The sequence below is a fragment of the Aethina tumida genome, chromosome 3, assembly GCF_024364675.1.
Source record: "Aethina tumida isolate Nest 87 chromosome 3, icAetTumi1.1, whole genome shotgun sequence".
In the NCBI taxonomy this organism is placed as follows: Eukaryota; Metazoa; Arthropoda; class Insecta; order Coleoptera; family Nitidulidae; genus Aethina; species Aethina tumida.
In genome coordinates, this window is record NC_065437.1 from 23,881,669 (window position 1) to 23,901,571 (window position 19,903).

The 19,903-nt window shown below is 26.7% G+C and overlaps 1 protein-coding gene across 2 annotated transcripts in view; it reads left to right on the plus strand.

Annotated features, from left to right (window-relative positions):
* The window catches only part of LOC109608669 (disintegrin and metalloproteinase domain-containing protein 10), a 104,493-nt gene that overhangs the window by 73,114 nt on the left and 11,476 nt on the right, over positions 1-19,903 (plus strand). For both annotated transcript variants that reach the window (XM_020025189.2, XM_049964263.1), the window contains exon 2: positions 15,147-15,407. In XM_020025189.2, coding sequence (XP_019880748.2) covers positions 15,147-15,407 — 261 coding nt within the window. The remainder of the gene's footprint in view (positions 1-15,146; positions 15,408-19,903) is intronic.

Consider the following 19,903-nt stretch of genomic DNA (forward strand, 5'->3'; position numbering starts at 1 on the left):
TGCCCTCTAATACATAGTAAATTGCGGACTATCTGTCACAAACGTCAGTTTTCCCGTACATAACCATCGAAGTTCGTCCGATATTCGGGAGCAGCTGTCTGCTTTATAAATGCGTATCATTCGTTCGGGCCGTCAAAAAGTTTCCGGCGCGCTTTTGTGCGATTTTCCGACAACTTGGTTCATAAACAAGTTTGTGTTGTAATTAAGTTTCGGGTGAATATCCCGTTCTAATTTCGCGAACGATTGTGTTTTTTTTTGGGAATTTTACGGTGCGTTGGTGGGAAGGACGATCGCCGTTTGCGTTTATAGTGAACTCGTTCAAATAATTGCGATTTAATGTCGGCTTTAACGCTTTAATGAGTTTATTTAGCGTGAATTATTGTATTATAGGTAAACAGCTGTTGGTTTATTTATTGTTTTGTTAAACAATTTGGCTTGAAAATTCAATATAAACTGATTATTGGCTATTAAGTACATAGAACAAAAACAAAATTCGATATACCATAAACTGTTTGTATTGTTATCGGAGAATAGTTAATATTTTTACTACAAATCTTGTTTAAGAAATAGTAATGTGATTTGAATACAAAAAGCAATGACAAACTTGAAATGCAAATTTAAACTCCTAATTAATCAAAATATTTTAATTATACTTTAATAATTCTATAGTTTATATAAATAATATCCATTTTATCTGTTTATCATACATGCACGTAATAATATACACGTATAATACAGAGTGAATATAATAGGACCACTTTAATGTATATTTGTTATTGATCTGCTGAGAACGAAAACCCCGAACATGCATTTTATTATATTTTTGATATGTCATTTACTTGTTGAATCAAATTTCAGATAGATAATTAATTTTGTCCTTAAAACTGAAAAAGTGACAATTTTTTCATCACTTATATCCATTTTATAAAAGCTGTATAAAAATATTGTACATGAAATTCAATGGCAAAACAAAGGTCTATTGTCGCACAAATATTTTTTATACATTTCGTTTATTCTATTTATAAATTCTTTTTATTTATATTGTATTGATTATTTTTTCATGAAAATTCAGTAAAATTTACTTTATTATTATAAGCTTGGAGCTTTTCAAGGTTTTTATTAGTCCCTTCAAAAGTTTTGGTACTGCTGAAAGCTCTTATGGTAAAAAATTTTAAATTGGTTAGAATTGTTGTCAATCACATATAATAATATTTTGGAGTTACGACAACACACCATTAAATTTCATGTATAAATGAAGCTTTTACAGTTAACTAGATGTTGTGCTGGTATTAGATACGTAAATAATGAGGAATGTGTAATTTTACTTGATGTGCAATTTATTTTTATTTTAATATATTCGTTTTATGCCTATGTTTCTTATACTAACTATATTTAATTTGTATATACGTACTGTACTATGTGTTAGCTTTTGTAAACTAAAAACCATCGGTATCGGCATTTGTCATCGAGCTTTAGGAAAGAGTAATATGTATAAGAATTTTCTTAGTGATAAACCTAGAATTTTTTGTTCAAAATGAATATACTCAATTAAACATGAAAAAATATAGAAAGGAAACGAGAATAACTACATTAAATGAACTTTATATTAAGTAAACATATATTTAATGAGATATTAAAATTCTAAAATTTACTTTTAATTAACTTATAGTTATGTAAATATAAATAAATCGGAAATACGAATCATTCTATAAATATTTAAAGTAATTTCATTAGATGTAATTATATTATATGATGTATATGATATTAAAACATTATATATTGATTTAGGTAAATATTTTTATATTTAACACATATTATATATTTTTATTAAATTTGAATTAATAAATATGGTATATATATTTACAATGGGAAACAAATAACGATTGTTATCAAAAATATTTTTATAGTTTAAGTTGAAAATACTGAATTAAAAATATATTTTTATATATTAGAAATTGGTTTTGACTTTTTTTCGAGTGATTAAATTTCTTATATTTTTATCTTATATATTGTTTCTTGTGTTATAAGTATATTTATTTTAAAAAAGTCATTCATAAATATTATGTAACAATTATATATAAGTTTATTAACTCAAAATGAATATAAAAAACAAATCAAGTTGTACTTAACTATTAATTAAATTTAATCACGTTCTAGAGTTTTTTCATAATTTCACAATATTTTCTATATACAGTAGTGGCCATAATTGAAGCAACTTTTTAAAATATATTAAAAATATGAACTTTACTACTTAAATTGGATGCCAATATCTATAAACTTATACTTCAAAAACTTGGTATAAAAATAGATTATAAGAGTTTTTATAAAAGAACATTAGTGAAATAATGTTATTTTATCAGTTCACATTAAATAAAAAAGTTTTGGCTAAAAAATTTAACATATTAAAAACTATAAACAATATTTACTTGAATTTCAGTAAAGGCTATTTTATTGATGAAACGGCATCATTTTAAACGATTTATAAACATTAATAATTAATTAATTAATTACAATAAATGTTACATAATCATATTTATATTCAAGCTATATTGGATTTATATTGTTTTTAATTTGATAAAACATAAAATTTATACACGCACACAAAATTATTTTAACTTAACGATATGTATGTTAAATAAAAATCATAAAATATTTAAATGATAATATTGGTTTTATTAATTTATTTAGAACTTTTAAGGTATTGTTATTATTTTTGATTTCCAATATTTTATTTTACATTAATTAAAATATTCACGCATCTAGTTTTTTTATTATTATTTTATAATAAAATTTATTTTATGTAGTAAACTTTTCAAAGTTACATTACATGTAAACATACAATAAAATTTTAAAATATATTTATTTAACGGTGTTCATTTATTTAATTGTAAATTTTAGTATTTAAAAGCAAAAATTATTAATAAATTTTTTAAACGCAATTCTATTTAATTTACATATTTTATTCCCACGCATTTAAAAAAACGCAATTACTGAGAACAATTTAATAATTATATAAAAATATTAAAACATTAAATAAATTAAATGAAAAGGAATATAAATAATTCAACATTAATACATGATATAAATGGTAAACACTCAAACAATATTGAGTTTGATTCTGAAGAACTGGTTTTAGACCCGCAAAAATATAAAATCCGAATCCTGTCGTTCAATGGGTTCATGCGGCTCAATTAGCCCGAAATTCGGTTTACGTCAGTAATAAAATTAGAGCGTCGGTGGGCGTCTGTTCGTTTTCAGGGCTGCACCCGGAGACGGAAGACCGGACCTCTGATACGTGTGACCGGTGAACTGCACACGACCGGTTTTCCACAAAGAACGGCATTTGTGGTCGGTTCCTTGTCCAACGACACCATCATTTTTCGCCCACGTACAGCTCCGATTAATTAAACGTCGACGGTTCATAAATAAAACACGAGATTATCTTGTTTCGTGAACACTTTGAAGGAGGACAATTTTTGATTGACGGCCTTATAAAATCGTGTAAATATGTCCAGTAAGTTGGCCCGGAGACGCCTGCTGCTTTTAAAACGCTTTGAAAGGAACCCCCCGTCGCCTGGGTCAACTGTAATCCGGCAGCGCACGCTCGTCCCACTAAATCACCTCTTTTCGGGAATATGCTGATGCGGGACTTTTATTCACCGGGCACCTTTATATTTCTCTTCCGGCCAAAAAATGACTACGAGTGCAAAAGGGAGATCTCTCTATATTAATATCGGGCTCGGGTCTTCCTGCGAACGTGCCGGAAAAAACTGGACCGAATGCACATCGGCTCCAATTCGTAGCTCAAACATTTGAATGTCGGATTTGATTGAGATTCATTTTATTAATCCTATTACAGGTGATTTACACGTTCGCGCATCCACCAAAATTTAAATAATGTGTATCATTATTTGAAGTACAGAATTTTGGTTGTTTTGACATACAGCTCTTGAAATTGATCTCCCAATTGTAATACATATATGTCATTCATCCAATTCTTTCAATATTTAATCTGTTTCACATTTTATTACGAATTAATGAATAAGTTCTTCCGGTAAAATTTTATTTGTTAAGTTATCACAGTAATAATTTGTGTTTTGTATGAAAGTTTGCAGCCGTTACATTTCACAGATAACATATGCACCATTTTATCAGTATAAGCCAGATGTATATCCAAATTTCTTTTTAATATCCCTTGGGTATTTACTGACTGCTCGTCACTGACTACAATAGTACAGTGTGTTCACATCTTATGCATATATTACCTCACAAAATATGTTCGTTGCACAAATAAAATATTATGTTAAAAGAATATTCTGAGGACAAAGTAGTTTCCAAATGAAATCCTTAACATATTTTAACTTAAACTGTTGCCATATTTTATATATCCTTACATTTCATCTGAAGATTTATGAAAAGAGGATTTGTTCAAACGATGTAGAAATTCCAATATAATATATGAATATTTTAAATTTACGTATATATTTGAATAGAAAGGGAATATGTTTGTAGCAACTTTTATAGAAGCATTCTCTGATGGCTCGTATTGTTAAACACAAAATAGAAATCAAATAATAATAGTTATTTTTCCTAACGAATATTTAAAACTATTTCATACACATTTATAACGTTGCCAGCTCTTATGTATTACTAATAGTTAATTTTATTATCAAGATTTAAGTTTACAATTAATCCATATTAATTAAAAAATAATTTATTTATTTGGAATTTTTTATTTTTTTATAAATATAATATTTCAACAGCATAATTTTAATTAAACACTTATTTAAACAGAGATGTAATTTTTTGAACATAAGTTTATTTTTAATCTAATTATTAAATAAAATATTTCAATAGTATAAAATAAATTTAATTTTTTATATGGTCTATTTTGGAGACTATTTTTAATTTCTATAATAAATATAATATTTCATAGATAAATTAGAATTTAAAACAAACAATCTTAATTATCTCATTTTTTTTTTAAATAGTAAATTTATAACTACTAAATCACTCACTAATTCAACTAATTTTTTGGAGATAATTTTATTTTTAATATAATAAATTAAATTTTTAAACAGATTCACAATTTTATCAATTTAATTTTTAATATATTAAAGTAAACTACTCAATAAAAAATAACTATTGTTTTTGAAAATAAATCTCTTTTTAATTTCTATAATAAATATAATATTTCAGTTTTTAATTCTAAATAGTCAAGTAGTGTAACATAAATTTAAAATTTCGATTTAATGAGAATTTTTTATTTTTTACTGAAAAATTTTAATAAACTAAACAATGTTTCAGAAAAAAATATTTAATAATAATAATTTGTTTTTTAATAAGATAAAGTTATAACGAACTACATAACCATTCAATCATAGAATCAACTATTTTCGTGGGGATAAGAAAATTGTATACCGTTCGAAAAGTGTTTGATCCGACTGCATTTTGAGTGAGATACCAGACATGACAGAGACAGTAGAGCAAACGTTTTTCGATTGGTATATGATATTATAAATAAATTATTAGAATACTATAAAATTAATTTGGACGGAATCATTTTTTTTTGCATTTGTTTTAATATGGTAAAGTTTCAACGTTGGTAATTATACTAAGACTCACTCGTTTTTTTAATCTATATATTAAATGTAATATTTCGGTGAGTATAAAATTACAATTTTCACCAAATCACAATTTTCTTAATTTAATTTTTAATATGATAAAGTTATAAGTGACTACTTATGAGTTACAGTAGTAACTCATTGGCTTACTCAATTAAAAAATCAACTAATTTTTTAAACATAAGCTTATTACTAATCTATATTTAATTTTGTCTATTTCATTTTCAAATACAATTTTTAAATAAAAATATTACAATAATGAAACAACTACAATATTTCCTGATAATTAATATAACAGTATTAGGTACTTTGTTCTTGTTTTTTTAATTTTTAATTCCAGTTTATATAATTTAAATTAAAATATTTAAAGAATTAAAATTTTAGGAATATTTAATTCACTTTTATTGTACATTATTCAACAAATATTAAATAAAACCACATAAAAGATAACAATATATTCTATTGTTTTTATTATATTGTACTCCCCCTTTCATGTTTTCCCATTCTCTATATAATACTCTTAAAATCAACTGTTCTGCTCAGATCGAGTGTTATTTTTTTGTGAAAACCTGCCACTGACGAATGAAAGTTAAACTCGGGCATGTGTATTGAACAGATAAAATGTGTGTTATTGCATACACAATGAATACGAACTAGTACAATTAACCGACACAGTTATTAGCGTAATATTCGCATTTTACTTTTATTTACTTTTATTTCCGTTGCATGTCGAAGAAAATTACTGGCAGATGGCTCACGATTTTTATTTTTAAATATGCGTTTGCGTATATGGTAGATCAATTGTGGCGACTGAATTCTCATGATGGGAACGTTACGGTTGCAGCTTTCAGATTGTTACATAAAAATTACTATCATTATCCACGCATAATTGCCTTGTGTAGACAGTCGCCACGTGTTGTTTGTTCTTCGTTAATTGGTGATTCTCAAACAAAACATGGCACGCTCGTTTCGTCAAATATTTATAACTAGGAAAACGACCGGGCTTACAAAGGAAATATGCTAACCGAGTTATACGCGAACGTAATTTCACATTCTGAGAAGTAACACACCGCTACGTTTCATTTCCACTTTCGACCGTTTACTTGAGTGAAATCCACCGACGGTGGCGGATTTTCAAAAATGAACAAGACACTTGCTTACGTTTCTCTTTTCTGCATTGTGTACGAATTGAAAAATAAACGGGCAAAGATACAGATAATAAATATTTCACGATACAAAAGGCTTGATCCAATTAGGGAAGTCACGGCGAAAGTAAACGTGAATATGGATTCGTGTGTCAGAGTATTAAGTAAATGGAATTCGCTGTGTAATTAATTAATGCCCGAATTGGACATGTTTGTATTAAATAATTATGTTATTCGCTCTCTGAGTTTGTTAATATATTATGTATATAATGAGCATTTCAGATAAATATGGAAATGCTCCGCATTTATACATTATTTGTTTTACCTGTAATTACAGCAAATAAATTTTTAAAGTGGATTTTAATTACGTATTAATTTAAAATTGATGGCTTTACCAAATACATATAGGAATGAAATATTTTTGTCCTTTGTTTTGCTGTTTTATATGTACGTAAATGTTTTATTTAAACAATAAAATAATGTTTTTAACAATCATATAATTAATTTTTTTTGGAATAAAATTGCTATTTCGAATATGATATCATGATTGAATAACTATAATATTTGGATAAAAATTTTTCAGTTATAATAGTATTAAATGTTAGGCAAATTTAAAAATTTAGAATTTGTAAAAAATGGTTAAAATAATATATACAATCTTTTTAAAATACATAATAGTAAACTTCCTATAGATATAATATTCGTAATAGAGTCTACTATAACATAACGTAAATTTTTTATTTCAAATGGAAGTCATTTGAATTTACCATTGACATTACCAAATGTCACCAAAAGGCCAAGATTTCAAAAATATATTTTATAATTTGTTATATATAAAATTATATGAAAGTGTATTATATATAATCTATTAAAAATTAAATAAAAATATGTGCTATAATTATTAATTTTCAAACAACTTGTCGATGGTTAAAAATCGTCGATTTATTTAGTTTGACTGGATATTTGGAGAAGAGCTCTAGTATTTTTGAACATTTGACCTAAAAAATCCTTCATAATCCTAAAAATGTTGATAGTAAGTAAATATATTAATTTGTAAATTATTTCAATAGAATACACTTGTAATCCAAGTATCTAATGAACCTACAGAATATAAATAAATTTAGATAATCCAAAAATTCTAAAGAATCTTAAAAATCTAAATAATTTTAAAAAATCTTGAAAATTAGGAAAAAATCTTAAGAAACAGAAAATTTAATCGACTATCTATAATCTAAAGTATTTAACATGTACAAGACATTTTACCCAAAGAAGAGTAAATATATTAAATTGTATCGGAACATATTTTTTTAGACAATCTAAAATCTTTTGCAATTCTAAAAATGTTGTTAAGTAAATACATTTAATTTTAGTTTACTTCTATGGTAAATACATTTGTAATACTTTTTTAAATAATCTGATATATCTAAAGAAGCTATAAAATATAAATAATCTAGATAGTCTGAAAACTATCAAGAATCTGAAGAATCTAAATAATTTAAAAAATCTAGAATACAAAAGAATATCTTAAGAAACAAAAAATCTAATAAACTCAAAAATATCTAAAGAATGACATACGTTTCAATTGAAGGAGTTTTCTCCTCGAGCAGTTTTAGAAATAATTGGGTATGACATAAAAAATCTTTTGTAATTCTAAAAATGTTAAGTAAATACATTTAATTTTAGTATACTTCTATGGAAATATGAAATAATCTGTAGTAACTAAAGAAACTACAAAATATAAGTAATCTAGACAGTCTAAAAACTCACAAGACCCTTAGTAATTTATAAAGTAACAGAATGAAAATATCTAATGAATTCAAAAATATCAAAGAACACACAGTATGTTATCTTAATAAACTAAATAATTTAAAAAATCTAGAAAATTAAGAGAATGTCTGAACAAACAGAAAATCTAATGTATTTAGAGAATCTAACGAATCTTAACTATGTACATTTTAACACAAGAAAGAGAGCTCCAATATTGTACATGAATTACGATGACAAAAAATATCTTATAATCTTAAAAATGTTGATATTAACTAAATATTGAATTTTAGATTATTTCACTGTTCTAATGAAATAATCTAAGTATGTTACTTTTATAACATTTTACAGTTACAGAATATAAATAATCTGAATAAACAGTATCATAGTTAAGAAATTAAACTAAAGAATCTCAAATCTAGAAAAGAATATTTCTTATCCTGTTGTTAAAAAATTAAATTGAATTTGATAAACATGTATCATATATAGATAAGGGCGAATAGAAAACATTGATTGATGTTCCCGAGTGCATGTTCCCAACAAACCTTGTTCTAATATAAAATTTGCACATCCTTCGACTCAGCGTAATCAAGTGCCGGTGGGCGGGAATCCGGAGGGACTCGGGCAATCTGATCCCGGGATTTGGTGGCCGAAACTACGTCCGACGTAAACAAAACCGTGTCCCATTTAAAAAGTGGGATGACCCCAATCTACCGAACAATGTTAAACTCGTGTCGAGCTCTGCGGCCGCCGTTCCGCCTAAATTATGATGTATCGCGGTCGGTCGAGAAAACGGCCGACCGTTTGTTGTAGCCGGTCTCGTACCGTTTCATTTTCTTTTACAATTGCCACTCATAACCGGATTGAAACAAGATAAATAGACACAGCTAATTGTGTCGTCGCGACAAAAGGTATTTTTTCAAATGTCGTCTATCTCTCGCCCGCTTTGTCGGTTCCGAAAGTTTTTTGTCGACGAATTAATCAGTCGCTCAATTCGTTTTGTCTCGGAGGACTCGTTATCCGAAATTTAATAATGCCTGCAAAATAGACGACCAGTGTATGAATTTGAGCCCTCACTACCGAAAAAAAAAATTCGAGAGAAATCGATTTTAATCCCGTGCCCTTTTTTTCTATTACGTAGTGAAAAATAATTTCCAGACTCCAGTGATCACTGTCAAATAAATTTGGTTAGTTGCGCTTTGTCCGATATGATTGACAACAGATTTTGATTTCGTTTGTAAATTTTGCTCTACGTCGCCAGTGAGGCGATTCTGATCACCGTTGTCTGTCGAACTGCATTATAAACCCGTGGAATGAACATTGGAATAAGTGAAATAAGTATTGGATTGGATGTTATATAGAAACGATATTAAAAAGAAACGAATAAAATTCAGTAGTCTTTATAAAACAAAAACTACGAATCCCAAATACAAGAGAAACAATTCGTTCAGTATCTTAAAGTTATTGAGCGGTTTCAGCAAAAAGAACAATACGGATGGTTTGTTTCATAAGAAGCTTATTTTCATTCTCTCTTATTTGTTTTTTTTTTTGTTCTGATTATCCAGTTATGGTTATCGTATTTTTCATTGTTTATTGGTTTGTGTCCTTCATTTTTAGTATTTTTTATCTCGATTAAAATTGTTCCATGACAACAAAATTAAAATCTTTAATTAACTAATTAATTAATTATATCCTATTCCTAACTTTCAACGAAATTTTGATTTTTTTTCATGCGTTTTCAAAAATATTATTTATTATTTAGTTGTTGGTATAATAATTATATAATAAACAAAAAACAAAATATATATTTACACAGTGGCGGAAAAAAGTATGGAAGTGAGAACGCCAGAGGGACAACGATACCATTTTAAATATAACATTCCTACGGTTAAACATGGTGGAGGAAGTATTATGGTTTGGGGATGATTTTTTCGATCCAAAGTTGGATCCTTAATTTAAGTAGAGGGTAAAGTGGATCGTTTTCAATACTGGGACATACAGCATCATGTTTCCATTTACCGAGGATGTTTAATTTTAAAGAGTGGTTTGTAATGAAAAACTTAACCGGCTCAGCCCCCCGATCTAAATCCTATTGAGCATCTTTGGGAAGTATTAGACCGTCGCATCCGAACAAAAAACATCAAAAGCAAACAAACCATACGGAGCAGTAGCAATAAATTCCTGTTGACACATTGCAGACTGGTAGATTTTATGTCTAAAAGATGCCAAGCAATGACAGCAGCCAAAGGTTATGCCTCAAACTATTGAAATATTTGAGTTATTATTATTTTTTGTGAATATTAATAAAATATTTCATACTTTTCCAGAAAAATTGTTTTTTTATTAAAAAAATAATAAAAAACCTGTGAATTTAATGATCATTGTGATTAATGGACCAATTTTGTAGTAAATTAGATTTGTACAGATTATAGAAAACATTAAGTAGCAGTTGTAACAAGTAAATAAATATTCCATATTTTTTTCTACCACTGTATATATAATATTTTATATAAAATTTAAAAAATTATAAAATATTTAATTTAACTGAAAAATGTAAAATAAAATTTATCATTTAAAAAAAAATTCAATATTTAATTTATTGTAGAATAAAAATAAATATACAAAATATTTTATTTAATAAATAAATAAATAATATATTTTATTGTTTTAAATTTTAAGAAGATAAAATATTTTATTTAAAATTAAGGAAAAGCGGCCACATTTGACAATTGTTGTTCTGTCACTACAATACTCCGTTCACATAGTTGTTAGTGCCTTGGCCAACATTTATTTAACGAGATCTAGCATCCTCCCATTTTCTATTTCAAAACTTGAAAAAATGGCTCGAAGGTAAAAGATAAGGCGGCAATAAGGAAGTTTGCGGTTGATAGCTACTTTGGAGAGCTTAACGTTTCTCACTATAAACTGGGTATCGAAGCTATTCAACATCGCTGGGAAATGTGTACACGTCTAAAAGGGGTCTATGTAGAAAAATATATATTTTTTTTTTTTAATTTTTTTGCGTTCTTTGTTAGGTCGGGTACTTTTGGGATTGGCCCGCTATATATATTAGAGTATGTTTTAGTTTAACAGAGACAATTTGAATCGATAGAAAAGAATTAACACACAGTCGTGGCATAATATTAACCATTAATTAAATTAATAATTAAATAACTCTTACAGTACATTGATAAGATTTTCAGATTCAAAGATTGATATTCCTTTTACGAGGAATTCATTAAAATACGAATTTAATATTGACGTTCAAAGAGTTTTTTATCAAAAGCATAAAACCATTGACGTGCATAAAATGCAAGTCGATACCTCTTTCGTAAATTAAAACATCGAATTTGCATGTGTCGATCTGAAATCTCGCAGCAGGAATTACGTACGTTATCTCTGAGGGAGCGTCTCGCTGATGCAGTACAAAATCGAACCAGAGGTAATAAAAGGTAATTCGGGAACGCTTTGCCGGTTTCGCTTTACGGGCTCTACGGACGTCGGTATCGCGGCGCGGACCATCTGTCATCCGCGTTCGAATTACATTCTAATTAACGGTGGCAGTCGTCGAAGAGGAGATGCACTGATGTAGGAGTATTAAGTTCAATAAAAGAGTGTGATTGGATTCTGTAACCTACTTTTTAGTATTCGTGACGTTTATGCTGTTTGGTTATAAATTACATAAACTATTTGTAATCTGTAATAACTGTATTTTAATTAGGTAATGGAATTTAATATGTACATTATTAAGATCATAAAGAATGGAAGAAATGAACGATAATTGACGAATATAGCCATTCAACTGTACAAAGAATATTATAACGATTGATAATTAGCAGAGCCTAATTTTAAATACAGTTAGAAACACATTTTAATAATTTATAATTTAAAACAATTCTTTTCATTGAACGTTTTAATTTAGTTTCAAAAATTTTACTTTTAGCATTTCTTATCTGGCGGAATAGTTTGGAGAAATGAAATTAGAATTAAATTTTAAAACTTTTAGGAACTGGATAATTTTAACTATTTTTTATAGAGTATTATTAATAGTTTCATAATTTTATTTATCATTCATTGAAAATATAAAAATTCAATAATAATTTTAGAAAATTAATTTAAAAATTCTTGTAATTATTATTCTAAAAATTATTTAATGTCAAAATTTGTTAAAATTTAATAATTATATAATATTTAAATACAATATGTTTTAATTTGAATTTTAATAAAATTAATACTATTCTTCAAATATTTATATGAAATAATCAGACTTACTCTATACTTTTGAATTCCAGTGATAATTTGAATTTTTGGTCAAATATAGAAAATGTACTGTAATTAATTTAATTAAGTAATTTAATTTGTTTTAATTATTTTGTATTTAAATAATGCTTCAAATTTATAAATTTTTAATATTTAAAATATTACACCGTAAAATCATTTTTATGAAATTCATTAAACATTTTTAACTAACTAGAAACAATAATAAATATAAAATGAATATTTAATATTTATTGACTTTAACTTTTGATAAACTTTGTAACATTACACTGCAACATACACACACCTTTAAACATTTTATTAAAAATATTCAAATTACTCCATATTTTTTGACATTGGTTAAAATAAAAAAAATCAAGTTTCCATTTTTAGATTAATTAATTATTCAATATTTACAATATTACATTTTGCATAATTAATTTAAAAAATTACGCTTCAGAAATCTTAATCATATTTTTTAAATAATAATGTATAATAAATATTTAAGATATTTGAATTACTCTATAATTTTGAATTTTTTTTTTTTTTTAAATAATTCAAATTTCAATTTTTATAAATTCATTATTTAATATTTATATATATCATTACATTTATATTTGTAAATTTTTTTACTTAAAAAAATATATAAATAAAAAATATAATAATCTTAAATAGAAAATCTGTTTTATAAATGTTCTGTTTTACTTTAAATTTTAATAAATTTAGTAATATTGTTATTCCCCAAAATTTCATTAAAAATATTGAAATTATTCTATATTCTTAAATTTTAATAATATTTTAGTAATAAAAACAACACAACAACAGTCGAACTTCGGTAATACGAACCATGATTTGCCAGAAAAGTATCGAATTATCAAGTAAAAATTACACATAATTTTCACCCTGAGCTGAAACAATTTGCTTCGAGTTACCGAAGTTCGACTGTATAACTCTGTACAAATAATTTTTATTTATTTTTTTAATTAAAAACAGTAAAATTAAAAAAAAACAAATTAAAATTTTAAATTGGAATAACTAATTTAAATGTTTATTTTTAAAATATAGAAAATATATAATAATATGATTAATATTACAAATACGTTTTTTAGAAATATGGAAAAATAAAAACATTTTGATTTCTTTTATTTAATTGAGACTAGAAAATCAGATTTCAATTTTTAAAAATTCATTATTTAATATTACATTTTACATAATTTTTATTTTTAAAATTTTCTCCATAAATCATATCTATAATTTTTTAAAATTAGAAACAATAAAAAATACACAAAGACGTAAATTAATCCTAAATTGGAAAAAAATAATTTCATTAATTAATTAATTAATTTAATTAATTAAAATTAATTTTAAAATATTTTTATAAATTATTTGTATAATTTATTTAAATTAGAGACAAATAAAAATATCTCAAATAATTTGTTACACCATATTTAACAAAAGTTAAACATTTAACTTGACAACAATAGTGAATAGAATTTTTTTAAGTATTAAAATTGAAAACAATCAGTCATGGTTTTTCCATTGAACAACCTTATTCATAATGAAAATATTGCACACACGATGATCGTATTGGCTATTGAATTCTGCATACAAATGTGCAGACGAGGTAAACGAACTTTCGCAGGTAAAATTAAAATATTAATGGTAATTCAATATTTCTAGTTAGAAGTGTTGCATTAATGTGATGCACTAATTAATTTAAATTCCCCGTACTCGTTCGCGGTGCTAATAATCGTATTTCAATTACTTCATATTCATTTCAGTTTTTGCCGTTTTTTGCAAATTTACCATTCCCATTTGCGAAACTGCACGGTTGGAGTATGTAGAGAAATTCCAGCTTTCGTTTTCCAAACGATGCACTTGTACTTTTGTCGATTTTTTCGAGGCGAACGTGCAACATCTGGCAAACGGACTAATTTATAACTATAGAATTTACAGTAGTAAATTAATCGGCAGTACGACAGGGAGAGATGCCAGCAGCGAGCGATTGCGGTTTAACCGCACTGGGTCAGTGGAACATTGGCAATCAACGACGGGGATTGTTTAATGCTGAACGATCATAAGTAATGGTTAAGATGGAATGGATTGTTGTTTATCGGGTCTTGCGACGTAAATTGTTGTCATATTAATGTCTTTGATTTAGGATGAATGAAATACAGCAGCACAAAATCGATAACCAAAAGCTATTTCAATTTGGCACCTGTACCTCAGAAGCAAATCTGTCGCCATTTAATTTTAGATCCTTAGTACAACAAAAATAAATTTAAATAATACTTTTAAAATAATCTAAAAAAAGTACTTCAGTTACGGAAAGTTTCATCATTGTTTTTGTTTTCAGCGAACCGTCTGAACGAGTACATCAGTCACTACGAGACGCTGGACTATGACACCCGCGACGTCCACAGGAACCACCTGCGCGCCAAACGGTCGGTGGTACGCGACAACCATGTGCACGTGTCGTTCAGGGCGCACGGTCGCGACTTTCGTCTGCGCCTGAAACGCGACCTCCAGGTCTTCGGCGACCGGCTGGAAGTCCACGGCCCGGACGACAGGCCCATCGACGCCGACACGTCGCACATCTATCACGGACACCTTGTCGGTATGTATTTTATTGTCTTTTTAATGTTTTGATTGTGGATAATCTATTAACTAATTAATTGGACAATACTATTTACAACGTTATTTCAGTAAAACCTGAAAAATTGTGTTTCAATAATTACATTTTAAGTTTCATTATAGGCAATAAAATTACATTATTAAAGCGCAACATTTTAAGTCATTTACCTTAATTAATATACCTGGTGATTCACCTGACTGAATCATTATAAGTTTTTGGAGAACGAAAAAAGGTAGTTCGATTTGAACGACTTTTCTAATTTATAATTTTTCAAATTTCTCCGTAAGTGACATCCATTTTGTTATTTTCTATAAAACAACCTGTATTTTTATACATATTTTCGCATATTTCTTTGAAATAATAAGTATCTATTACTATGGGAAACTGAATATATAAGAAAATAAAATGTCAGAATTCTCTTCAAAATTCAATATATTATACTATATTCTAAATTGATTTCATATGTAAATATTTATTAAAATCATTTCTTTAATACTTTATATTTTTATTTAATGTTGAAATAATAAATAACAAAGATACTTTATTCAGTGAAACCTGAAAACTATCTTTTAAGTCATATTTCCAAAAAATTCCTTTGTTAATTTATTTTCAAGAAAGCATAATAAAATGTGTTTTATTAGAGCTTTTTAAATATTTAAATTATTACTTTATATATTATAGTTCATTTAAACTTTAAAATTATTTATGTAATCATATAAAAGCACTTTTTAAATGAATTATTTCCAGAAAATCAAAGGTAAAAAAGGTATTAACTGTATACCAATACATTGTATATTTTCAAGGATACTTTGTTTATTATTCTTTTTTTTTAATACCTCGCTTGAATCCGACGAAATTATGTTTATCGAAGTAGGAGTAACCGATGACGTCATGGGTGTCTATCGTGTATTGTTCATTATGCTTAAGTGAAGATTAAAATTTGATAAATTATATTTATCACGTTTGGAATTATGATAATGGAAAAGAGATTTGTAGGAGGTCAATCAGACAACTTAACAAAAACCCTTGCAATACAGTTATTTGACTATAAACAGTAAAGCGATTTAATGAAACATTGAATCTTAGCTTTATTTACACCTAAAATAAAATAATAGCATTGTAAAATGTGATAATCTTTATACTGGTACATTTATTTAAATGTGTAGAATGGAATTAGTAAGAAAGTGTGTTAAGTATCTTTCGATATTAAATGAATTTTAAATGAAAAAAGAAATCAAGGAATAATTTTATTTAATTTATACTTAATTGAAGAAAATAAAATAAAATAATATTTACTAAGTCTGAGATATAAATATAATATGTGCAACAAATCTAAATTTAAATAATTATATACTTATAAAATGGTTTTTATAGCAAAATTCAACACTGTTGAAGAAAGTTCAACTTTTTTATCTTTCATTGCTGTGAACGACGTTTTTTAACATTGGAATATATTTTTGGTAGTACTTTTGGTAAATGTAGTTTTTAGGTCCAAGTATTTATAACTTTTAGTTAATGTTTTGGCCATAATTAAAACGTTCTACGACATACAAATTGCATACGATTATACTTTCCTGGACAACGATGACGTCAGTGGTTCTGTACCTGGGGGGCGTGGCCTAATTTAATGACTTTAACAATTTATTGCGAAGCCGTTTCATGCACTAGAGAATAAAATCAAACGGCAATATAATGGTAAAGTAGGACAAATGCCTTTCAATTAAGCAATTACAAAAAAAAAATCATTTATGAACTCATTAAAAATAACGTATTTAATCAATAATTCAGTACCAATAACGAAATGGGAAAATGACTGATATAAAGAGTTACCGCCAATTGCCGCCGCCGTAGCCGTCCGCACTGAATACAAATTCAATTTAATTTTTGTGTGTCTATCGTGGCCCACTTAATTTCGGCCATTTGTATGCCGGCAAAACGGTCGGGCAATTCGGCACTGCAGCTACGTACCAATCCGTATACGCGCTCCTCCTTTTGTTCCAAGATAAGTTGCTTCGAGTGGCTTTTATTAAACGTTCGCAGTGGTTACTTTTAATGGGGTGTGTATGTGCACAGTTAACAATCAGCTAAGGCAACGCGAGTTCGCAACACAAATTAGTTTTATGGCGTTTCTCCCAACTTCTTGCGCTTTGTGCCTCAAGTTTAATCGTATATTTGCGTAAGCTTATTGTTCGGAGTATGATGTTCGTTGTGTTTTTTGGTATCTCATTTAATGGCATTTAATGCAAGTTTTATACAAGGTTTGGTCCTCGTTTCTCTCGAACATATTCGATATGTAGATATGTGTTGTTTAGTGTAATAATAGTGCAATAAAAAAGTATCTGCTTTATATTTTCGTAAGAGGCTACTAAAATATTGAAAAAATTGCCTTGAAATATAGTCCAGTATGAAAATATTTTTAAAATTCAAGAAATAGGTCAAAAGTTTTGTACAGTAGATAATTCAATGTAAAAACGTTTGTTATTCTAGAAATAATGCGAAAAACAAAGTCAATTTGCCACTAGTATTATCATAAAGTACTTGATCAAAACAATGAGAAACATAATTAAAGTCACAATAAAATCAGCCTTTACTTTATTTTAAAAATATTATATGTAGTTTTAAGATGTTTTTGCGATATGATTTTATATTTAAATGTGAGATAAACGAAAGGAAATACATAGGGCGTCCCTTAACTAAGAGGTACTAATTTGAAACTATATTTATCACAAAAAAATATTCATATATTCAAGCATATACGATTCTTTTTGAGTAAGTGAAATTTTGCCATTATTTTATTTTCGAAATATTTGCATTTAAAATATTCTATTTATAATAATAAATTAAAATAGTACGTTGTTGCAATATTTCCATTAATTTAGTTATTTAACTACAAATTTTCTAGACAAACTAATTAATTAATTTTGTGAGATGCATCATTCAGGTTTAAAATTTGTTTTTAGAAACCGCCACAATACTACTCTGAAATTATATACGAAGTATCATAAACAAATTTAGTTGCATGATAGCCACCTTCCCGCAGGTAACTCGTGTTACCTACTTTATATAATAATTTATTATTATTATTTATTTAAAATTACTGTAAATAATATAATGTTCATTTTTATACAGAATTATTGAATTCAAAAGAATATTTTTTTAATATATGTCTAAAAATATTATTTGGAAGACCCTTTCGATAATCACTTGTACATAACTTATATCAAAATATACATTTATTGTGTCCTTTTAATTTACAAGAAATAATGATCAAAATTTAACTTATTGAGTTCTCCTTTCACCAATCTGCTCAAAAAGGCTGATTTATATATGAATAAAATAGAAAATAAGATTTTAAATTTAGTATTTCTCTGTTATTCTTGAATAAGAGTGTGGTTAAATTGCAATATTTCTGAGACATAAATAGAGTATTTAATTAGGACCGGTACGCCCTGTATATGAACACATTTGAAAAGTACCTTTTTCGATTAGAGATAACATTACAATAATATGTACTTGAAGGTTGACTGAAAAAATTGGCTATTTTTATAATGATAAGTCTCCAAATAAATAGTTGATTGCAAACTATCCTAATCGTAGTCAAAATGAAGGCTTTTCTGGTCTTTGTGACGCTTTTCGCCATTGCTTTGAGCAAATCGGTTAACATAACCGAAGTAAAGGAAACAAAACGTGATCATAATATAGATGTGTGTCAGAATCAATATGCGTAAGTTTCATATCCATATTGTTTATATAAATTTAATTAACTTTATTTTAAGAAATAATTTGGTTCTAAAAACTGAAAAAACGGAAAGTCCAAGTTTCGGTGTGGTTAAAAGGACCTTAATCTGGCCGGAATCGGGAGAAATTAATAAAAAGAAAATTACTTGCATTCTGGTATGTGTTAAATTTGCGAAAACCAAGTTATTCGATTATTTTCAATTGTTTTATTTTAGGTACAAGATCGTGTTGAAAACGGACATGGCGGATATGCTTCAATAGTACATGGGGGTGTGGGAGAATACAAAATAGAAATTTTGATGGAATCACAACTATTTCGTGGCTTTGACTTTTTGATCACAATTTACACAAGATGAACATAATACACATAATAACATTTTTGTGACAATTATAAATTATAGAAACAATAAAAACTTTTAAACGCAAAGACCTTTCAAATATATTTTAATATAACATTTAATATTAATATCTAAAAGTATTGGAATAAGAATTACTTATATTAATTCATAAAAATGAAATTTTTTCTTAAATGTGGATTTTTAAACACTGATTTTAATACCTCAAACATTCCCTTTTTGTAAGAAAATTAATTGTTAGCTTGTTGTTATAAAGCCAAATTAATCGAAATATTGAAAGAGTGTACAATTTTAAATTTCGAGACCGAATTTTTAAACGCAAATATCTCCTTAAAGTTATAACAGAATAGAAATAATTAGAAAGTATACATTTTTTAAATTTAA